We start from the raw sequence: 25,084 nt of genomic DNA on the forward strand, positions 1-25,084 counted from the left end.
ACTAACCATATTATAGAAAGAGCTCCATGTTTACAGTTTGTGTCTGCATTAACTAAGCATGTGATAGCAGCAGTGTAATGTTAGTAGCCTGTGTCTGCACTAACTAAGCACATTATAAAAAGAGTTCAGCATGTACAGTCTGTTTCTGCATTAATGAAGCAAATAAAACCAACAGTCCAGTGTTAGAAGCCTGTGTCTGCATTAACTAAGCACATGATGCAAAGAGCGCCATGTATACAGTTTGTGTCTGCATGAATGAAGCACATGATACCAGTGGTGTAGTATTAGCAGCCCGTCTCTGCATTAACTAAGCACATGATACAAAGAGCTCCTTGTTTACATGTTTACAGTTTGTGTCGGCATTAACTAAGCATGTGATACAGCAGTGTAATGTTAGCAGCCCGTATCTGCATACACTAACCATATTATAGAAAGAGCTCCATGTTTACAGTTTGTGTCTGCATTAACTAAGCATGTGATAGCAGCAGTGTAATGTTAGTAGCCTGTGTCTGCACTAACTAAGCACATTATAAAAAGAGTTCAGCATGTACAGTCTGTTTCTGCATTAATGAAGCAAATAAAACCAACAGTCCAGTGTTAGAAGCCTGTGTCTGCATTAACTAAGCACATGATGCAAAGAGCGCCATGTATACAGTTTGTGTCTGCATGAATGAAGCACATGATACCAGTGGTGTAGTATTAGCAGCCCGTCTCTGCATTAACTAAGCACATGATACAAAGAGCTCCTTGTTTACATGTTTACAGTTTGTGTCGGCATTAACTAAGCATGTGATACAGCAGTGTAATGTTAGCAGCCCGTATCTGCATACACTAACCATATTATAGAAAGAGCTCCATGTTTACAGTTTGTGTCTGCATTAACTAAGCATGTGATAGCAGCAGTGTAATGTTAGCAGCCTGTGTCTGCACTAACTAAGCACATTATAAAAAGAGTTCAGCATTTACAGTCTGTGTCTGCATTAATGAAGCACATAATACCAACAGTCCAGTGTTAGAAGCCTGTGTCTGCATTAACTAAGCACATGATGCAAAGAGTGCCATGTTTACAGTTTGTGCCGGCATTAATGAAGCACATGATACCAGTGGTGCAGTATTAGCAGCCCGTCTCTACATTAACTAAGCACATGATGCAAAGAGCTCCATGTTTACAGTTTGTGTCTGCATTAATGAAGCACATGATACCAGTGGTGCAGTATTAGCAGCACGTCTCTGCATTAACTAAGCACATGATGCAAAGAGCTCCATGTTTACAGTTTGTGTCTGCAGTAACTATGCATGTGATAGCAGCAGTGTAATGTTGCAGCCTGTATCTGCTTTAACTAAACACATGATATAAAGAGTTCAGCGTTTACAGATTGTGTCTGCCTTAATGAAGCACCTGATACCAGCAGTGCAGTGTTAGCAGCCTGTATTTTCTGCATTAACTAAGCAAATGACTGAAAGTGTTCCATGTTTACAATCCTTGTCTGCATTAATAAAGCATGTGCTACTGGTGGTGCAGCGTTAGCAGCCTGTGTCTGCCTTAACTTAGAACATGATACAAAAAGCCCCATGTGTACAGTGTGTGTTTGCATTAATGAAGCACATGATACCAGCAGTGCAGTGCTAGCAGCCTGTGTCTGCATTAACTAAGCATAAGATGTAAAGAGCTCCGTGTTTACCACTTTGGGGCTAAATAGGATGTTGCTTGGAAAGTCTCTGACCACTGGTCGGAGGCTTTCTGACCAACATGCCTTGTTTGACTTCCGACCGCTATATTTCAGTCACTGCGTTTGGAATTCAAACCCGTGGTCAATCTGGCTGGCTTCCAACGGGTTATAGGAGCCCGTTGACCAGTCGGAAGAGCTGCATAATCCCGTGAGGAAGGCGTTTCCGCCTTCGTGATTATGATGGCACTTTCCAAGAGCAAGTCCATGTCGGCCTCCCTGACATGGATTTGCTCTCAGCGAGGTCCTTTGGGGCCCGCTAGTGGGACCTGCTTCCCCCCCCCCATGCCCCCCCGGCCGCCGGTTGGGGTTTGGGGTCCCCCTGTAAATCCCTGCACCACGGTGCCTGCCATACGGTGCAGGAATTTACACAGACTCCCATTTCTCTATGGGAGCTTGTGCTACGGCCAGTTTATGGCTGCAGCACCAGCTCCCATAGAGAAATGGGAGTATGCGGTTGCAATGTAATTGCGTTGTCGGGACTTTTGACCGGAGGTCAGTCGATTCCATGACCACAACTGTGTGGGGCGGACGTAAGTCCGCCTGACATCGTAATCATGCCCTTTGTGTCTGCATTAATGAAGCGCATGATAGCAGAAGTGCAGTGTTAGCAGCCTGTGTCTGAATTAACTAAGCACTTGATCGAAAGAGCTCAGCGTTTACAATATGCCCGCATTTACTATGCATATCTAACATTAGTAGCCTGTGTCTGCATTAACTAAGCAGACGATACAAAGAGCTTAATGTCTACAGTTTGTTTCTGCAGTAGTTAATCATGTAATACCAGCAGTGTAGTGCTATCAGTTTCTGCCTACGTTCCCTATGGGCATTATTCAGAGAGTTTAGTGTTTACAGTCTGTGCCTGCATTAACTGAACATGATACAGATGGTGCAGCAGTTACAATCTGTAAGTCTGCACTAACTAATCAGAAAATTGAAATAGTACAGTGTTTACAGTCTTTGCCTGCATTGTCTAAGCACCTAAGTTAAACATAGCGTTCACAGAATAAAACATATTTCCAGCACACAGTCCTTTTCTAGACCAAGTGCTCAAAAGATCACTCAATAATTGTATGCTTCGCCCCCACAGAGCCCTTGATCTGCTTCTCAAAGGTTAACCATATCTATTATTTTCTATTCTCAGATTGTGGCACAAAAGAAAATCAGCAAAGCCCTGTTCCTGAAGTATGGCAAGTACGCCGGGAAGTCCACCCTCACGGTATGTGACATTGAAAGCAACACATGCACTCAGAACCTCTCGAGAAGCAGCACTGAATGAACATTTGAAAAGCGCCGAACCCCTCTTTCATGGGAACCCTTTATCCATTGCTTGATTATTTCCTGGCCATAATTTTGAAACCTATTTAATAGTCTGTGATTTAGCAGTTAAATTTTATTCACATATATTTAAAAAATCTCAGTGCAACCACTTTATTTGTGTGTTAAAACATTGAGTGAATTGCTGATTCATTTGCTTTTTTGATTTTATAAAACGTTAGGCTATTAATGTGGAAAGCTTTTATTTAACAATGAATTATTGTTAAGTTTCCAATATTTTCCCTTTGTAAATATTGCAAAGTTTTCCCATTTTTGGTCTCTGGTCTCTCCAGAAAAAAGTTCTTCTCACACTCGATAACTTTCATTCTAATAGAACCCAACCTTCCTAAACACCACCTGAGTGCCATTCATATTAGGGCCTTAATTTACTTACCCGTGCTCTACATGCTGATGCTACGCAATGTCATATAGCACTGCACACGCAGGCCACTAACAATTATACATACATTGACTCACTGTTGCGTTGCGTTGCCTCAAATAAGCATTAGTGAAGGAGGACTCTAGAGAATGTCTGAAAACAAAAAAGGTATTGGGTAGATTTTCTGAAACACAGATAAATAATATTTTTATTTATGCCTCACAGTTCAGTTTGCTGATTTTGATGCAATCGGACGGGGAATGTATGGTGGTTAGTCTGTGATTCTGTGGCACATTAAAGTGCTATTGGTTTGGCTGTTCCTTGCCAGCAATATGGCAAAGTCGCCATGTTGTGAGCATAAAGAGATGAGAGATCGGTCTAATGTGTGCTATTGAGGATGTCAATCTGATTGGGTTTCTGGAACAATGGCATGCTGTGGTTAATTGTGCACCGAGAATGATCTTGGGACCCGGAAGAAATCATGATTAAGGACTCTTAGAAAAATTATTTGGGTGGACTGTTTATAATGTGCTGATTGTGAGCATTTTAGGCTGTGTTTTAGGTGTTGGATAACTATTGCTCACATGAAATGAAACCGAATGCCTTAGAGGCATTAGGGAAGGTCCTTTAAAATCTGACTAAATGTTGAAAAAATCTACTTTCATCTTGTACGGTTTTCTATATATATATATGATTTTATATATATAGGCTTCCCAAATGCTTTCCAGTCCAGGATATGTTAGATATGAAATGATAATGCCAGGGTGGCTTGTTTTTATTTAAACATAGCATTTTCTGTAAAAATCATGAAAATAGTGCATACATTTCTTTTTCTTCAAAAAGAAGTAAAAAAATATAGGAATTGGATTTGAATGTGTATTATACCAGTTTAAGAGACAGTATGCCTCCAGAGGGGGACATGTTAGCAAACAACATTGTTTTTTCTACATCTATGTGCACTGTACCTTTAAATTTGAAAACATCTAACAAAAAATGACTTGGAAAAAGGCTAGGACCAGCTGAAACGCATCAGGATGGATATCGCCTTATGACTGAATTAACAAATTTCTGGTTACCGGGAGTGCCCACATCTGCTCTTTTCGTAGGGGCTGTTAGAAAAAAAAAAAAATATATATATATATATATATATATATATATATATTATCTACTGGCGGTCGCCAGTAGATAGTTATAGTTAGGACCAAGTTCCCATAGGAAATCTGAAAATTCTATTTTGAATAACTTTGGCGCTGGTTGACTTATCTTCGTGAAATTTTCAAAACTAATGGGGCGCTCCGCTCAGCTCCTACCCTGAAAGTCTCGGGGTGATTCGTCAAGCGGGGGCTGAGAAAAAAGGGGGGTCCCAAAACGCATTTTCCCCATGCATTTTCCCATAGGACCTTTAGTCGAAGGTACAGCCCGAACGGCTGAACAGAATTACTTGAAATTTGGCAAAGAGGTAGTCCTCAGGTCAGGCATGTGCCTTTTGCATATATGGTGTCAATCTGTTCAGTAGTTCCTGAGAAAATTTCAGTTAAAAGTACATAAATATCTATATGCGCACACCGTGCGCGCACCGTGCGCGCACCGTGCGCGCACCAAATGTCTGCGAGCGTAATTCTGATTGGTGGTTAGATGTCAGTCAACATTCGAATCGGTCGAAATCAGGAAGTGTCGGACGGCATTTTGTGTGTGACAGTGAAAAAGAAAGGTGGAGAACGTGAAAAGGGGGCAGGGTAGAGAGTTCCTGACCCCCTAGCCTTTGTCAGGGTGTCCCTGAAGGACCATTTTTTTTTTTTTTTAAATCGCGGCGTGCGCGCACGGTGCGCGCACACCCCAGCCGCCATTTTGAGTTTTAGAGGCAGAAGAGAGCTAAAAACACAAGTGGAGAACGTGAAAAGGGGGCAGGGTAGAGAGTCCCTGACCCCCTAGGCCTTCTCAGGGGGACCATGAAAGACTCCTAAGGTCCCAAAAAAAAAAACATTTTATAAATATCGCGCGATGCAAAAAATTAATACAAAAAATAGAATTAAAAATCAAGTTTAAGTGTTTAGATGTTGGTTGGCTCTAAAAAGAGCCGTTGTGTTCATTGAGTGTTTTTTTGTACCTACAAGTAAGTACTCCCCCTCCATCACTCTCCATTACTCACTGCCATTCCCTTACTCATTCACTCTTCTTACCTGTATCCTCTACCCTTAGTCCCTTTGTTGCAGTCAGTCTTTCACTTCCCTTTCATGACTGATCATACTTTCCTTTTCTCACTCATTCTGTCTGTCCTTTCCTCCTCTTTACTCAGTAATTTCAATCATTTCAATGATTCATGTATACACTACACATTCATTCAATAAAATTACAACACAGTATATTAGGAATATAGCTCTTCTTGGAGAAGTGAAGTGAGTTCTGAAAAGAACTGTTTTTTTTGTCTTTTTTGTTTTGTATTTTTTTTTTAGTTTTTTAACAATTTAGTATTTTTTTTGATTTTTTTAAAACACCCAAAAAAAAAACTGGTAATGAAAAACTGTTCAACAGGAACAAAAACAATAAATGAAAAAAATTATGGGCTGGAGCATGTGTGCTGCTGTATTTTGTTTCCGATCAAGTTAATACTGCTCTCACCGTAGCAAAGAACAGCATTGCACACATTACAGTGTATGTGCACCTTCTGGAAAAGTGGTCGGATGTCCAGTGCCCTGGTACATGGAGAATATGCGGCCGCAGATGATGTGCTCGGCTGAGCAGGTGGAGGGTTGTCCCTTAGGCCTCTAATTGACTCTCGAGCATAAGGTACAGGATGCACTGTCTTGAAGTGTCTCAGCATTGAATAAATACTAAAGGAGTATATCTTGCTGGGATCTCCTCTGGATAAGACAGTTCCACAAATAGTGCATGTCACCTTCGGGGCATTGACCTTCTTTTGGCCCTCTGGAAAGGTGAAGAATTTCCAGATGAAAGAGTCTTTTTGTTTGGTCTTCCTTGGTGGTACCACAAAGGTCTCCTCCTCACTCCCTGAAGTAGACTGCTGTTCTGCCATTTTCAAGTAAGATTTTACTAGAGTAGCTGTTCAGCTCCTTGTCCCAGGAAATAAGGAGAAATAGTGAGGGGAGTGGGTGTGGTGTTTGAAGATTCTGGAACAGAAACTACTATGAACCAATGAAAAGTGTTGTTTCGTAATCACATGACTTGCCGTGCGCGCACGGTGCTCGCACGTATGCGCGCACCGTGCGCGCACGGTGCTCGCACGCATGCGCGTACGGTGCATGCACGCATCAGAAATGAATTACTTTTAACCCGATTTCTAAAACATGAAAAGGAGGCAGGGAAGACACTCCCTGACCCCCTAGACCTTCTCTGGGGTCCCTAAAGGACCTCGTAAATAAAAAAAAAACATTTCCTTTAATAAAAAAAATTGCCGGTGCACGCACCATGAAAAACCCTTAAAAAAAAAAACATTTTAAACTGTTTATAAGTTTATAGAAGATATTAACTATGCTGTTCAACTTTATCCAAATAAAAAAAAAAAGAGCTGAGCCATTCCATATTACAGGATACAGTCAATCTATAACTGTATACATAGGTAGTTTATTGTAAAATAAATATATAAAAAATATGATAATACATACATAAATTAGCATTTAAAAAACCTTACAAATTCACTAAAAAAAACATAGGTTTCACACACGTTATAGTTAGAAATTAGCATTTAAAAAACCTTGCAAATTCACTTAAAAAACCATAAGTTTCACACACGTTATAGTTAGGAATTAGCATTTTAAAAACCTTGCAAATTCACTGAAAAAACCATAGGTTTCACACATGTTATAGTTAGCTGGACATTTCACTCATAAAAAAACCATTGAAATTCCCCCGTTATAGTTAGTTCAGTTAACTATAAGTTGCGCGACCGCCACTCTATCACAAGGATGATGTCATCAGTGATGTCATTTGAGATGTCATCAGTGATGTCATGAGTGATGTCACTGACCATGTCATGAGTGATGTAATATGTGACGTCATCAGCAGTGGATTGCGGTCGCGTGAGTTAAAGTTAGCTGAACTAACTATAACGGGGGAATTTCAATGGTTTTTTACGAGTGAAATGTCCAGCTAACTATAACATGTGTGAAACCTATGGTTTTTTCAGTGAATATATATATATATATATATATATATCCAAGAAAGAAGTGACTCAAACAGATAGATTCAGCAAAGAACAAAAATATATTTCCACTACAACGTTTTAGCTTCCACCTTCCTCAGGTAGTACAAGATGGTTTGCTCTGTGGCTGCACAGATGACAGCTGAATTTTCAAAAAGCATCATGAGTGAAGATTCCATTTGGAATGTGGAATCAATGCAGTCCTGAGAGCTCTGCATGCAGGTCTCTGTCTGATTTTTGAGAGAGAGACAAAAGGGCTGATGAAAGTAACATATGTTTCCTTCAGTAAAACAAGCATTGACAAAGCCACTATGTCTGGTGTTGGTTGCCAGCCTTTTGGCAATTCTTGTTTTGTTTTCTCATAATTTTTTCAATACTTTATTGTTCAAGAAGCTCCAGGCCCTCATCAATCGAAAAATTGGCTTATGGCAAAAATGTTTTTTTGGTCTCAAAACAAAGAACTTAACCTATAACTCCTTGGCATTAGTGAAAACTACTTTTTATGTGGATATGCTACTTGTGAAAGGGAAGAATACCATAAGTCATAATCAAGTCAGTCAGTGGCTGAAGTGGACTGACACATTGCCCTTTGACGCATGCTGCAGTGGGTGCAAAATAAATGTGAATGAAGTGACCATAGACTAACGAATGAAATCTGGCTAAAAACCATATAAGTAAGTATGTTATACACATAATTTTATCAAAATCAAAAGGTCTTGGCTAATTTAGACCTAAAAAAGCCAGTTTGTTTAGCATTGGCTGCCAGCCTCTTGCATTTGAGGGAGGGAGGCAGGGAGGGATGGATGGAGGAACAGAGGGAGGAAGGAAGAAAGGAAGGATAAATGGGAGGGGAAAGAGAAAGTGGAGAGGATGTAACCTTACAGCTAGAGCGGTTGACCTCGAAGCTGGGGAACTGGGTTTGAGTCTCGGGAATGACGCTTAACATCCTGTGATTCTGGGCAAATCACTTAATCTCCCAGTGCCTAACAAAAAACAAATTAATGTGTCCACCTGTAACGAAACTGGTGCTCAAGTAAAGCGCCCTGATACCTGATATCTTCAGGTCTAGTTCGCACTATATAAAACTCTCCAAAAAAAAAGGAAGGAAGGGAGGGAGAGAGGGAGGGTGGTAGAGAGGTAATGAAGGAAGGAAAGAAAGGAAGGAAAAGAAATACAGTTTTCAAGATAGATGAAGCACACTGTCTAGCTTAGATTCGGTGTACCTGTGAGCTGATGTAGAATAGCAGCATTCATATAAGTATTACTACTCAAAAGGAATTTACAAAAGCATTAGAATAAGATGGGCTCTGATTGAGCTGGAATGTGGCCTGTGCTCACATCAGGCTCTAAACAGAAAGACAACAAAAAAGTAATTTTAAAGTAAAAATAAAAACCCTGACACTGAAAGGAACTACCTTGTGTGCAGATGTGCTCCTTGTGAAAGACCAAAATGCAGTCACTCACACTTAGGTTAACCAGTGGTTTAAGAAAGCAGACCTATTGCGTGCTGTATGCTGTGGTGGGTGGAAGTAAACTATGAATGACACAACAGCAGACCAATGGATTAAAAGAGGTGGCTGAAAGCCTATTTAAGTGAAGTTTCATTAAAATCAAAAGGTCTTGGCTAAAAAAAGGCATTTGTCTTATAAGTGTAACTTCAAAAGAATGTACTGGGATGATCTCAATCATTAAGATTCGTGAGATAGATACATTCGAATTATCAGCTTCTAGCTCTGCTGCTCGAGTAAAATGTTCAAGATCGCTGTCACTCACTCTGCTAGATTGGATTGGAGGAAAACTATGTACTACTGATACATCAGGGTCTTACAAATGCCAGTCCTCTTTGACAAATATATTAAATAACCATTTCTTTAAATGAAACTAGGAACCTCTTTTACTCCTAGTTTTTGAAACACTATTGGATATCCAGTATTTAACTTTTAGATATTCTGTACTCTTACATAAAGTTCAAGCATCAATCCTGTTATACACAGCATATGCAAGAACTTCCAACTGACAGTGAATATAAATAGGCCTCTTGTATCCTAATACATTGGTTCCAGTTAATTTTCTTACCTGGTCAAACTTTATGTCACACATAGAATGGTATCAATGTGCCATCCACAAATTGATTAACAAAATCAAAAGTAACTTTCTCCCAATATCACTTTTTGATTATCATTAGGATTGATTTTGAACAGGTAGTTGGAGCTGCCCATACTTCATATAAACTCAAGTATAACAATAGGCTAACAACATGTGATATCCATGGCAAGGTGAGTGTATAATCCATTTTCAGAAAATCTGAGATTATGATATTATGAAAATGGATTATGATGGATAAATCCAGATTCTAGGTCTAACATTTCTCATGAGGCACTGTTGATATTTAAGAATCAAATGGGAAATTGCTTATTGCTGCTCCGCTTTGTGGCAGACAGAGACAAAGTAGCCCCTTGTTAATGTACAACATTGTTGTTTGGGCCCAAAAGAAGATGGATTGGTTAGATGTTGTAGAGGGGAACTTGTGCAGGAGGCTATTGGGATAGAAAAGTTGATTTGGAGTTATTTGATTTTTATGCAGCACAAATGAGACTCATGCAGGTCTCTGTCTGATTTTTGAGAGAGAGACAAAAGGGCTGATGAAAGTAACTTATGTTTCCTTCAGTAAAACAAGCACTGAGAAAGCCACTATGTCTGGTGTTGGTTGCCAGCCTTTTGGCAATTCTTGTTTTGTTTTCTCATAATTTTTTTAATACTTTATTGTTCAGGAAGCTCCAGGCCCTCATCAATCTAAAAATTGGCTTATGGCAAAAATGTTTTTTGGGTCTCAAAACGAAGAACTTAACCTATAACTCCTTGGCATTAGTGGAAACTACTTTTTATGTGGATATGCTACTTGTGAAAGGGAAGAATACCATAAGTCATAATCAAGTCAGTCAGTGGCTGAAGTGGACTGACAGATTGCCCTTTGACGCATGCTGCAGTGGGTGCAAAATAAATGTGAATGAAGTGACCATAGACTAACGAATGAAATCTGGCTAAAAACCATATAAGTAAGTATGTTATACACATAATTTTATCAAAATCAAAAGGTCTTGGCTAATTTAGACCTAAAAAAACCAGTTTGTTTAGCATTGGCTGCCAGCCTCTTGCATTTGAGGGAGGGAGGCAGGGAGAGATGGATGGAGGAACAGAGGGAGGAAGGAAGAAAGGAAGGATAAATGGGAGGGGAAAGAGAAAGTGGAGAGGATGTAACCTTACAGCTAGAGCGGTTGACCTCGAAGCTGGGGAACTGGGTTTGAGTCTCGGGAATGACGCTTAACATCCTGTGATTCTGGGCAAATCACTTAATCTCCCAGTGCCTAACAAAAAACAAATTAATGTGTCCACCTGTAACGAAACTGGTGCTCAAGTAAAGCGCTCTGATACCTGATATCTTCAGGTCTAGTTCGCACTATATAAAACTCTCCAAAAAAAAAGGAAGGAAGGGAGGGAGAGAGGGAGGGTGGTAGAGAGGTAATGAAGGAAGGAAAGAAAGGAAGGAAAAGAAATACAGTTTTCAAGATAGATGAAGCACACTGTCTAGCTTAGATTCGGTGTACCTGTGAGCTGATGTAGAATAGCAGCATTCATATAAGTATTACTACTCAAAAGGAATTTACAAAAGCATTAGAATAAGATGGGCTCTGATTGAGCTGGAATGTGGCCTGTGCTCACATCAGGCTCTAAACAGAAAGACAACAAAAAAGTAATTTTAAAGTAAAAATAAAAACCCTGACACTGAAAGGAACTACCTTGTGTGCAGATGTGCTCCTTGTGAAAGACCAAAATGCAGTCACTCACACTTAGGTTAACCAGTGGTTTAAGAAAGCAGACCTATTGCGTGCTGTATGCTGTGGTGGGTGGAAGTAAACTATGAATGACACAACAGCAGACCAATGGATTAAAAGAGGTGGCTGAAAGCCTATTTAAGTGAAGTTTCATTAAAATCAAAAGGTCTTGGCTAAAAAAAGGCATTTGTCTTATAAGTGTAACTTCAAAAGAATGTACTGGGATGATCTCAATCATTAAGATTCGTGAGATAGATACATTCGAATTATCAGCTTCTAGCTCTGCTGCTCGAGTAAAATGTTCAAGATCGCTGTCACTCACTCTGCTAGATTGGATTGGAGGAAAACTATGTATTACTGATACATCAGGGTCTTACAAATGCCAGTCCTCTTTGACAAATATATTAAATAACCATTTCTTTAAATGAAACTAGGAACCTCTTTTACTCCTAGTTTTTGAAACACTATTGGATATCCAGTATTTAACTTTTAGATATTCTGTACTCTTACATAAAGTTCAAGCATCAATCCTGTTATACACAGCATATGCAAGAACTTCCAACTGACAGTGAATATAAATAGGCCTCTTGTATCCTAATACATTGGTTCCAGTTAATTTTCTTACCTGGTCAAACTTTATGTCACACATAGAATGGTATCAATGTGCCATCCACAAATTGATTAACAAAATCAAAAGTAACTTTCTCCCAATATCACTTTTTGATTATCATTAGGATTGATTTTGAACAGGTAGTTGGAGCTGCCCATACTTCATATAAACTCAAGTATAACAATAGGCTAACAACATGTGATATCCATGGCAAGGTGAGTGTATAATCCATTTTCAGAAAATCTGAGATTATGATATTATGAAAATGGATTATGATGGATAAATCCAGATTCTAGGTCTAACATTTCTCATGAGGCACTGTTGATATTTAAGAATCAAATGGGAAATTGCTTATTGCTGCTCCGCTTTGTGGCAGACAGAGACAAAGTAGCCCCTTGTTAATGTACAACATTGTTGTTTGGGCCCAAAAGAAGATGGATTGGTTAGATGTTGTAGAGGGGAACTTGTGCAGGAGGCTATTGGGATAGAAAAGTTGATTTGGAGTTATTTGATTTTTATGCAGCACAAATGAGACTCATGCAGGTCTCTGTCTGATTTTTGAGAGAGAGACAAAAGGGCTGATGAAAGTAACTTATGTTTCCTTCAGTAAAACAAGCACTGAGAAAGCCACTATGTCTGGTGTTGGTTGCCAGCCTTTTGGCAATTCTTGTTTTGTTTTCTCATAATTTTTTTAATACTTTATTGTTCAGGAAGCTCCAGGCCCTCATCAATCTAAAAATTGGCTTATGGCAAAAATGTTTTTTGGGTCTCAAAACGAAGAACTTAACCTATAACTCCTTGGCATTAGTGGAAACTACTTTTTATGTGGATATGCTACTTGTGAAAGGGAAGAATACCATAAGTCATAATCAAGTCAGTCAGTGGCTGAAGTGGACTGACAGATTGCCCTTTGACGCATGCTGCAGTGGGTGCAAAATAAATGTGAATGAAGTGACCATAGACTAACGAATGAAATCTGGCTAAAAACCATATAAGTAAGTATGTTATACACATAATTTTATCAAAATCAAAAGGTCTTGGCTAATTTAGACCTAAAAAAAACAGTTTGTTTAGCATTGGCTGCCAGCCTCTTGCATTTGAGGGAGGGAGGCAGGGAGAGATGGATGGAGGAACAGAGGGAGGAAGGAAGAAAGGAAGGATAAATGGGAGGGGAAAGAGAAAGTGGAGAGGATGTAACCTTACAGCTAGAGCGGTTGACCTCGAAGCTGGGGAACTGGGTTTGAGTCTCGGAATGACGCTTAACATCCTGTGATTCTGGGCAAATCACTTAATCTCCCAGTGCCTAACAAAAAACAAATTAATGTGTCCACCTGTAACGAAACTGGTGCTCAAGTAAAGCGCTCTGATACCTGATATCTTCAGGTCTAGTTCGCACTATATAAAACTCTCCAAAAAAAAAGGAAGGAAGGGAGGGAGAGAGGGAGGGTGGTAGAGAGGTAATGAAGGAAGGAAAGAAAGGAAGGAAAAGAAATACAGTTTTCAAGATAGATGAAGCACACTGTCTAGCTTAGATTCGGTGTACCTGTGAGCTGATGTAGAATAGCAGCATTCATATAAGTATTACTACTCAAAAGGAATTTACAAAAGCATTAGAATAAGATGGGCTCTGATTGAGCTGGAATGTGGCCTGTGCTCACATCAGGCTCTAAACAGAAAGACAACAAAAAAGTAATTTTAAAGTAAAAATAAAAACCCTGACACTGAAAGGAACTACCTTGTGTGCAGATGTGCTCCTTGTGAAAGACCAAAATGCAGTCACTCACACTTAGGTTAACCAGTGGTTTAAGAAAGCAGACCTATTGCGTGCTGTATGCTGTGGTGGGTGGAAGTAAACTATGAATGACACAACAGCAGACCAATGGATTAAAAGAGGTGGCTGAAAGCCTATTTAAGTGAAGTTTCATTAAAATCAAAAGGTCTTGGCTAAAAAAAGGCATTTGTCTTATAAGTGTAACTTCAAAAGAATGTACTGGGATGATCTCAATCATTAAGATTCGTGAGATAGATACATTCGAATTATCAGCTTCTAGCTCTGCTGCTCGAGTAAAATGTTCAAGATCGCTGTCACTCACTCTGCTAGATTGGATTGGAGGAAAACTATGTATTACTGATACATCAGGGTCTTACAAATGCCAGTCCTCTTTGACAAATATATTAAATAACCATTTCTTTAAATGAAACTAGGAACCTCTTTTACTCCTAGTTTTTGAAACACTATTGGATATCCAGTATTTAACTTTTAGATATTCTGTACTCTTACATAAAGTTCAAGCATCAATCCTGTTATACACAGCATATGCAAGAACTTCCAACTGACAGTGAATATAAATAGGCCTCTTGTATCCTAATACATTGGTTCCAGTTAATTTTCTTACCTGGTCAAACTTTATGTCACACATAGAATGGTATCAATGTGCCATCCACAAATTGATTAACAAAATCAAAAGTAACTTTCTCCCAATATCACTTTTTGATTATCATTAGGATTGATTTTGAACAGGTAGTTGGAGCTGCCCATACTTCATATAAACTCAAGTATAACAATAGGCTAACAACATGTGATATCCATGGCAAGGTGAGTGTATAATCCATTTTCAGAAAATCTGAGATTATGATATTATGAAAATGGATTATGATGGATAAATCCAGATTCTAGGTCTAACATTTCTCATGAGGCACTGTTGATATTTAAGAATCAAATGGGAAATTGCTTATTGCTGCTCCGCTTTGTGGCAGACAGAGACAAAGTAGCCCCTTGTTAATGTACAACATTGTTGTTTGGGCCCAAAAGAAGATGGATTGGTTAGATGTTGTAGAGGGGAACTTGTGCAGGAGGCTATTGGGATAGAAAAGTTGATTTGGAGTTATTTAATTTTTATGCAGCACAAATGAGACTCATGCAGGTCTCTGTCTGATTTTTGAGAGAGAGACAAAAGGGCTGATGAAAGTAACTTATGTTTCCTTCAGTAAAACAAGCACTGAGAAAGCCACTATGTCTGGTGTTGGTTGCCAGCCTTTTGGCAATTCTTGTTTTGTTTTCTCATAATTTTTTTAATACTTTATTGTTCAGGAAGCTCCAGGCCCTCATCAATCTAAAAATTGGCTTATGGCAAAAATGTTTTTTGGGTCTCAAAACGAAGAACTTAACCTATAACTCCTTGGCATTAGTGGAAACTACTTTTTATGTGGATATGCTACTTGTGAAAGGGAAGAATACCATAAGTCATAATCAAGTCAGTCAGTGGCTGAAGTGGACTGACAGATTGCCCTTTGACGCATGCTGCAGTGGGTGCAAAATAAATGTGAATGAAGTGACCATAGACTAACGAATGAAATCTGGCTAAAAACCATATAAGTAAGTATGTTATACACATAATTTTATCAAAATCAAAAGGTCTTGGCTAATTTAGACCTAAAAAAACCAGTTTGTTTAGCATTGGCTGCCAGCCTCTTGCATTTGAGGGAGGGAGGCAGGGAGAGATGGATGGAGGAACAGAGGGAGGAAGGAAGAAAGGAAGGATAAATGGGAGGGGAAAGAGAAAGGGGAGAGGATGTAACCTTACAGCTAGAGCGGTTGACCTCGAAGCTGGGGAACTGGGTTTGAGTCTCGGGAATGACGCTTAACATCCTGTGATTCTGGGCAAATCACTTAATCTCCCAGTGCCTAACAAAAAACAAATTAATGTGTCCACCTGTAACGAAACTGGTGCTCAAGTAAAGCGCTCTGATACCTGATATCTTCAGGTCTAGTTCGCACTATATAAAACTCTCCAAAAAAAAGGAAGGAAGGGAGGGAGCGAGGGAGGGTGGTAGAGAGGTAATGAAGATAGGAAAGAAAGGAAGGAAAAGAAATACAGTTTTCAAGATAGATGAAGCACACTGTCTAGCTTAGATTCGGTGTACCTGTGAGCTGATGTAGAATAGCAGCATTCATGTAAGTAATACTACTCAAAAGGAATTTACAAAAGCATTAGAATGAGATGGGCTTTGATTGAGCTGGAATGTGGCCTGTGCTCACATCAGGCTCTAAACAGAAAGACAACAAAAAAGTAATTTTAAAGTAAAAATAAAAACCCTGACACTGAAAGGAACTACCTTGTGTGCAGATGTGCTCCTTGTGAAAGACCAAAATGCAGTCACTCACACTTAAGTTAACCAGTGGTTTAAGAAAGCAGACCTATTGCATGCTGTATGCTGTGGTGGGTGGAAGTAAACTATGAATGACACAACAGCAGACCAATGGATTAAAAGAGGTGTCTGAAAGCCTATTTAAGTAAAGTTTCATTAAAATCAAAAGGTCTTGGCTAAAAAAAGGCATTTGTCTTATAAGTGTAACTTCAAAAGAATGTACTGGGATGATCTCAATCATTAAGATTCGTGAGATAGATACATTCGAATTATCAGCTTCTAGCTCTGCTGCTCGAGTAAAATGTTCAAGATCGCTGTCACTCACTCTGCTAGATTGGATTGGAGGAAAACTATGTATTACTGATACATCAGGGTCTTACAAATGCCAGTCCTCTTTGACAAATATATTAAATAACCATTTCTTTAAATGAAACTAGGAACCTCTTTTACTCCTAGTTTTTGGAACACTATTGGATATCCAGTATTTAACTTTTAGCTATTCTGTACTCTTACATAAAGTTCAAGCATCAATCCTGTTATACACAGCATATGCAAGAACTTCCAACTGACAGTGAATATAAATAGGCCTCTTGTATCCTAATACATTGGTTCCAGTTAATTTTCTTACCTGGTCAAACTTTATGTCACACATAGAATGGTATCAATGTGCCATCCACAAATTGATTAACAAAATCAAAAGTAACTTTCTCCCAATATCACTTTTTGATTATCATTAGGATTGATTTTGAACAGGTAGTTGGAGCTGCCCACACTTCATATAAACTCAAGTATAACAATAGGCTAACAACATGTGATATCCATGGCAAGGTGAGTGTATAATCCATTTTCAGAAAATCTGAGATTATGATATTATGAAAATGGATTATGATGGATAAATCCAGATTCTAGGTCTAACATTTCTCATGAGGCACTGTTGATATTTAAGAATCAAATGGGAAATTGCTTATTGCTGCTCCGCTTTGTGGCAGACAGAGACAAAGTAGTCCCTTGTTAATGTACAACATTGTTGTTTGGGCCCAAAAGAAGATGGATTGGTTAGATGTTGTGGAGGTGAACTTGTGCAGGAGGCTATTGGGATAGAAAAGTTGATTTGGAGTTATTTGATTTTTATGCAGCAGAAATGAGACTCATGCAGGTCTCTGTCTGATTTTTGAGAGAGAGACAAAAGGGCTGATGAAAGTAACTTATGTTTCCTTCAGTAAAACAAGCATTGACAAAGCCACTATGTCTGGTGTTGGTTGCCAGCCTTTTGGCAATTCTTGTTTTGTTTTCTCATAATTTTTTTAATACTTTATTGTTCAGGAAGCTCCAGGCCCTCATCAATCTAAAAATTGGCTTATGGCAAAAATGTTTTTTGGGTCTCAAAACGAAGAACTTAACCTATAACTCCTTGGCATTAGTGGAAACTACTTTTTATGTGGATATGCTACTTTTGAAAGGGAAGACTGCCATAAGTCATAATCAAGTCAGTCAGTGGCTGAAGTGGACTGACAGATTGCCCTTTGACGCATGCTGCAGTGGGTGCAAAATAAATGTGAATGAAGTGACCATAGACTAACGAATGAAATCTGGCTAAAAACCATATAAGTAAGTATGTTATACACATAATTTTATCAAAATCAAAAGGTCTAGGCTAATTTAGACCTAAAAAAGCCAGTTTGTTTAGCATTGGCTGCCAGCCTCTTGCATTTGAGGGAGGGAGGCAGGGAGAGATGGATGGAGGAACAGAGGGAGGAAGGAAGAAAGGAAGGATAAATGGGAGGGGAAAGAGAAAGGGGAGAGGATGTAACCTTACAGCTAGAGCGGTTGACCTCGAAGCTGGGGAACTGGGTTTGAGTCTCGGGAATGACGCTTAACATCCTGTGATTCTGGGCAAATCACTTAATCTCCCAGCGCCTAACAAAAAACAAATTAATGTGTCCACCTGTAAGGAAACTGGTGCTCAAGTAAAGCGCTCTGATACCTGATATCCTCAGGTCTAGTTCGCACTATATAAAACTCTCTAAAAAAATAGGAAGGAAGGGAGGGAGAAAGGGAGGGTGGTAGAGAGGTAATGAAGGAAGGAAAGAAAGGAAGGAAAAGAAATACAGTTTTCAAGAGAGATGAAGCACACTGTCTAGCTTAGATTCGGTGTACCTGTGAGCTGATGTAAAATAGCAGCATTCATATAAGTAATACTACTCAAAAGGAATTTACAAAAGCATTAGAATGAGATGGGCTCTGATTGAGCTGGAATGTGCCCTATGCTCACATCAGGCTCTAAACAGAAAGACGACAAAAAAGTAATTTTAAAGTAAAAATAAAAACCCTGGCACTGAAAGGAACTACCTTGTGTGCAGATGTGCTCCTTGTGAAAGACCAAAATGCAGTCACTCACACTTAAGTTAACCAGTGGCTTAAGAAAGCAGACCTATTGTATGCTGTATGCTGTGGTGGGTGGAAGTAAACTATGAATGACACAACAGCAGACCAATGGATTAAAAGAGGTGGCTGAAAGCCTATTTAAGTAAAGTTTCATTAAAATCAAAAAGTCTTGGCTAATGCCAGACCCAATGATAGCTTGCGTTTAAGTGATTAACAAAGACCATAGGATTGGCCGGTGCCATTGAATGGCCCAATGTATTTGGACTGTGGCACACTTTGAACAACTATTTGATTAACAGAGCCTCCTTCAAGCTGGTACTAAACAATGGCATGTGGTCAAATGAACACATTAGCTGTTTCTCTGATGAGGTTACATACTCTAGTTTCTTGGTGTTAACAAATCATAAAACAATCCCTTTATGTTGCATTACATCTATGGACTCAGAACTACGGTGTGTATATGCTGTTTCGTTTCAACCAATTGACATTTAGAGAATTAGTGTTATGATATGTCTCCCAATGGTAAGTGTAATAAATGTTGTAACACATTTTTAAAATCTGAGAAACATATTTTATTATGCACTGAGTCATTGAATAGGGAAATACATGTATTTTACAAAGAGTAAAAGAATGCTATTATAAGGATTAAATTATATGATGAACATTATACAGCTAAATCTAGAAACACATTTAGAAATGTGGTTAAATTCATGCACTTTACTCTTCCTAAAGTATAGTCATTCTGTCTTTCGAATGTCATGTGTCTTAGTTCGGCCCACGTAGAAACGATGCCATTTTCCACTATGTCCACATTTCTTGCATTGCCTTCTACTTCACACAATAACCTTTTACACACATTTGCTTGCATGACAATACTGGATTAGTTTCTCTGAAAACTGCTTCACTTACAGATTCCACTTAGCGAGAACATTATCACAATTCCTTAAACACCATGTACAAGGCCTTGAGATGCGTTGTGCAAGTGTCATTCTATTTTTTCATTCATGTGGCGGCAAAGCTATCTATAGTCCATAGCAAGGCTGGCTTGCCCAGGACTTGCAAGGATGCTTTTCAATATAAATAAACAAGCATTTCCTGGTTTAGTTAGAGGAGCACTTTGCTGTCATTGGCGAAGTCACTACATGCTGAAGCTTCGGCCCAGCACCTTCCTGATATCTCTGCAAAGGATGTCCAGTTCGTGACCATGATGGAAACTTACATTTTCTCCTTTCAGGTATCGGGGGTTGGATCATCCAGTACGTGAATTCTAGGCAGAACACACACCTCCTCAGCACTAATGTTAGGGGACACATAGTAGCAGTACACCAGATTTCTATATTGTTTTATATGCCTGCATATATACATTGTCTTAGCTCGATGGTGGAACTTTTTATTCTGTTCACTGTCCTAGTACTTATAATCACTTTCATTTGCTTCTGTCTATTGATCAATGAAGCACATATATTTTATACAGGAATCACGTTGGTTCAATAAACATTGAAAACGTCCCAATGAGTATTCCTTGTATATTTCTCTGAGAGAAAGAGAGCACGAGTGACAGAGCAAAAGGGTTCTAGATCTGTTACCATGATCCCTGGGGGATCAGTGTTGTCATTGGTAGTGGTTGCCAGAACCATTTGCTACCTGTCTAGGTGAAGGGGTGCTTAGGGTGGTACTGTGAGCTAGCTGGCCTATAGGGCGACATATCCTGAGGGGGTGTGTGAAATCATTTGGGAAAGATCTAGGTGGTATAGGTAATAGGATCTAGGCGCCAAAGGTAGTTCCACTCCAAATATAAAAGGTGAGTTGCTAATTCTAGACAGTGCTATAGGGTAAGGGAGAACCACCAGCCTCCCCAAATAATTGTGGCAAAAGCAACAAGATACAATGGTTTGACACCCTAGCAAACGTAATATTCAAACTGTGGTTATTTTCCCATGTTATTCACAACACAAAATTAATCCATTTAGTCAAATTCTTTTCTTTTTCTCTCTTTGTCTTTAATCCAGTAAGATGTTCATATGCCAACACGTGTTTCGTCGCCTCTGTAATTTTATACACGCGACTTGTTCACGGCTAAATAAGAAAACAGTACGGTGGCTTAGGTTACATGCTTTAGGGACAGTGTTTACATTCATCTAATCAGAATAAATGTGATGGTGTCTGTACATGCATATGACACAGTGACTGTAACAATCTTGGTTTAGGACCCAGATTGAAAAATTATTTTAACATTTCATATCTTTTTTTCCTAAATTGAAGAAAATGCACGTGAGTAGTGAAGATTGTATGTGACCGAATTAAATTCTATGTGTTTATCTTCCCGTGTTTCTTACCCTTCACCCAGGAATTGAGAATCAAACTTATATAGAAATGTCTACAATATCAATTCCAAAACACACTGTGACCAATAGCCTGAGTGAAGAAAACCACCACTTCCTTCATTCTATAACCCGACTCTAGAAACATGCAATAGAAGTCCAAAGAAAATCCAGAAAACCAACCTGAACAATAATACTGAGAGTAATCTGAGGGGAGAACAAAGACACGCATATGCTATTATCAGTATACGTCAGTAATAAAGTGTGTAGAGGACTATTATATCCGTAACTCTAAATGAGTAAAAGCGTAATACATACTCCTATTGTGGCGATAATTCCAAGCCACAATAATCCTGTGGCGTGGGGTACGGGATATTTTCCGAAATACAGCAATATATATATGCTCCGTGTGGGCTGTCAATCAACACCCCTCCTTTGTCCATAGGCTTCACCTCTAGTTTGAAACAGAAACGAAAACAAGAAAATTCTTGTTTACTAACTAGCTCAATCATTGAGAGAAATATCCTTATATCAAGAGTATGCCGATTTCAGCTGCTTTCTTAAGCTCCATGAATAGACATTTAGGGGTGACGATATTTGACTACTGTTAAGATATTGATTAATATAATGCACTGGTCTTGTCGCTATAATTGTAGTTTGAAACAGCAAATCCAGGGACAACTAATTAATAATCTAGACCTTGGTCGTGTTTTGCTTTTAAATCGCACACCGTTTTATAATCAGCCCATACAAACATGGCGCGGATTTTTACACACCTACGCGATCACGCTGTTTACGTGATCACATGATCACGTAGACGCTCGTATTAAGACACTTCACTTTGGAATACCGGCACTCGCACACGAGGAGACCGGCGTGGGGAGACGTTTCTACAAAGTGACCAGATTACAAGTCAAAGTATGTACTGACACGGGAACTTAATATGACACGTTAGAACGCGGAACGTACCGTTTTCTCTTGATATAAGGATATTTCTCTCAATGATTGAGCTAGTTAGTAAACAAGAATTTTCTTGTTTTCGTTTCTGTTTCAAACTAGACGTGAAGCCTATTGACAAAGGAGGGGTGTTGATTGACAGCCCACACGGAGCATATATATATTGCTGTATTTCGGAATATATCCCGTACCCCACGCCACAGGATTTTTGTGGCTTGGAATTATCGCCACAATAGGAGTATGTATTACGCTTTTACTCATTTAGAGTTACGGATATAATAGTCCTCTACACACTTTATTACTGACGTATACTGATAATAGCATATGCGTTTCTTTGTTCTCCCCTCAGATTACTCTCAGTATTATTGTTCAGGTTGGTTTTCTGGATTTTCTTTGGACTTCTATTGCATGTTTCTAGAGTCGGATTATAGAATGAAGAAAGTGGTGGTTTTCTTCACTCAGGCTATTGGTCACAGTGTGTTTTGGAATTGATATTGTAGACATTTCTATATAAGTTTGATTCTCAATTCCTGGGTGAAGGGTAAGAAACACGGGAAGATAAACACATAGAATTTAATTCGGTCACATACAATCTCCACTACTCACGTGCATTTTCTTCAATTTAGGATCAAAAGAAATGAAATGTTAAAATAATTTTTCAATCTGGGTCCTAAACCAAGACTGTTACAGTCACTGTGTCATATGCATGTACAGACACCATCACATTTATTCTGATTAGATGAATGTAAACACTGTCCCTAAAGCATGTAACCTAAGCCACCGTACTGTTTTCTTATTTAGCCGTGAACAAGTCGCGTGTATAAAATTACAGAGGCGACGAAACACGTGTTGGCATATGAACATCTTACTGGATTAAAGACAAAGAGAGAAAAAGAAAAGAATTCGACTAAATTGATTAATTTTGTGTTGTGAATAACATGGGAAAATAACCACAGTTTGAATATTACGTGTGCTAGGGTGTCAAACCGGTGTGTGAAATCAGTCTGGCACCATCCTAACGGTTATGCTGTCTACAAACTCGCAGTTCCTACTGTAGGATGGAAACTACACAACAGGAATTGTTTTTGGACGAAGATGACATGTCTGTCTGTTTTACGATGCCACTGTCATTAATTTTATACAGGTTTTCTTTTGCATTAGCCACATAAATAATTTTTAAATGGTAAAGTGGCTGCTGGCATATTTTGTATTGTAATTCCATGCTGAAAAATCAATGCAGATTTTTGCTCTGCAGTTTCCCATGCAGTGGCATTATCTACACATAATGGAATTGCAGAGAAGATAAATACTTAGGGCCTGAGTCAAAAAATACGTCAGAAACTAGTCCCTAAATGATTACGAAATTGTTAGAAATTGGATTACTAGTTAACTGGGGTAAGAGCTCTGGTCAAGCAGCAACCACAACCTGAGTCAGGGTAAGAGACAGGCAAACCCCAAATTAACCATTGCTTACCCTCTAGTAGCTTGGCACAGAGCAGTCAGGCTAAATTTAGAGGCAATATAAAATGTTTGTGCAACACTTCAAACTGTAAAAACCGCGAAAACACACAAAAAGATCCCACACCAGGTTAGATTTTAATAAATAAATCAAAACAACTAAATTTCAACTAAAATTCAATCAGGGAAACCGGCGATATTGAATTTGAAAGTTTTAGGGAAAAATAGAGCCAAAATGCAAAAGCGGCACCAAGGGATATCTGGTCATGACAGATCGGGACAAAGTCACAACTTCAGGTCGACCGCGATGGAGAGTGGGCTACTACTGGGATCAGGTTTGGCCCGCTGAACAAAGTACCTTAATTCTTGATTGAGGAGCATTGTGTGAATCTGAGGCTAAGAAGCGTCACACATTCAAAGCAATGCATTGGTTCTGAGATGCGGTGAGGCTGCGTTGTGAGGTCCTGTTGCATCATCGTCGAGGATTGACGGGGCTTGGAATGCATAGTCCGGACAATGAGGATGCAGCATGCAGCTGGCGAAGCATTGGTTCCGAGGAGCTGGAGGTTGTGATGCAGAGGCCGTTGTTGAGCTGCCATTGACGAGGGATATGATGACCCGGGTCGGAGATGCGGCACGCTATCAGCTTTGCTTGGTTTCCAAAGATGCAAGAGTGATGCGGATCTTCTGTTCCAGGCCCAATCCACACAACAGCAATGATGCTATGGTTTTGCCAGAGGATGCGCTGCTCAGCCGAGGAGAGGGTCAGTTCGGCTGGAGTATTCATCACGCAGTAGAGAAGATGAGTTAGTCCCTCAGGTAGGCCCCTTAGGCCCACTACTAAGGGTCCAGGACTGGGTAGTACTACTTGGTAGGGTAGACTCACAGATGGCAAAGTCCAGGTGCAGATGCAAGGTTATTGGAAGCTTGTTATGTCCCTGAGGCTTCTGATCAGAGGCCAATCAACTAGTCCTTGGAGTCACTCTGGTTTCTGGGTTCAAGTGATGCAGATCTAGTTTCTCTCACCTAGGCAAGGAGGGCAGAAGGTCACAGATCAGCACAGCAGAAAAGCTGTTGTCCCAGAGCAATAGTCCAGAAGAATGGCTGTCCTTCAGCAGCACAGCAGTCCTTCTTCCAGGTCAAGAAGTGTACTGAAGAGGTGGTGTCTGAGGTCCAGAACTTATAGCCAGTGGTGCCTTTGAAGTGGGGGAGACTTCAAAGACAAGCCTTTGAAGTTCACAGATGTCCTGACCTGTCAGCCCTGGCTCCAGACTAACTACAGGGGGTAGGCAGTCCTTTATGTGATAACAGGACACTGCCTATTTAGGTGTAAGTGAGGATGGGTCCAGCTCCTCCCTCCAAACCTGACAGGATGGCCTACACAGTCACACATAAGCTCCCATTGTGTGTGGCTGCCTAGATGGAATACACAAAGCCCAACCAGTCATGTGATCAGAGACAGGCTGCAGGCACCAAATGGCTAAGGCAAGAAAAGGCCAACTTTCTAAAAAGTAGAATTTTCAGAATTGTAACTTAAAATCCAACTTCATCATAAGTTAGGATTTTAAATATTAGGATTCCAGAGACACCAAACATGAACCAGTTATATCTTCCCATTTGGAAATTACACTTATAAAAAGTAATAAGGTAACCCCAATGTTGTCGTGTGAGAGATATAGGCCTTGCAATAGTGAAAAACGAATTTGAGAGTTTTTCACTACCAAGGCATAAACGTTTTTAAGAGCTAACTTAAAAGTACATGTCCTGCTTTTTAAACACATTGCACCAT

General features: G+C 39.5%; 1 protein-coding gene across 1 annotated transcript in view; it reads left to right on the forward strand.

The window, feature by feature from the left end:
• Positions 1-25,084, forward strand: part of LOC146780101 (copine-7-like) — a 657,204-nt gene that overhangs the window by 376,981 nt on the left and 255,139 nt on the right. Inside the window, exon 4 of the mRNA XM_085636916.1 lies at positions 2,872-2,946. Within this exon, the coding sequence (XP_085493042.1) occupies positions 2,872-2,946 (75 nt within the window). The remainder of the gene's footprint in view (positions 1-2,871; positions 2,947-25,084) is intronic.

The sequence above is a fragment of the Triturus cristatus genome, chromosome 12, assembly GCF_964204655.1.
Source record: "Triturus cristatus chromosome 12, aTriCri1.1, whole genome shotgun sequence".
Taxonomy (NCBI): domain Eukaryota; kingdom Metazoa; phylum Chordata; class Amphibia; order Caudata; family Salamandridae; genus Triturus; species Triturus cristatus.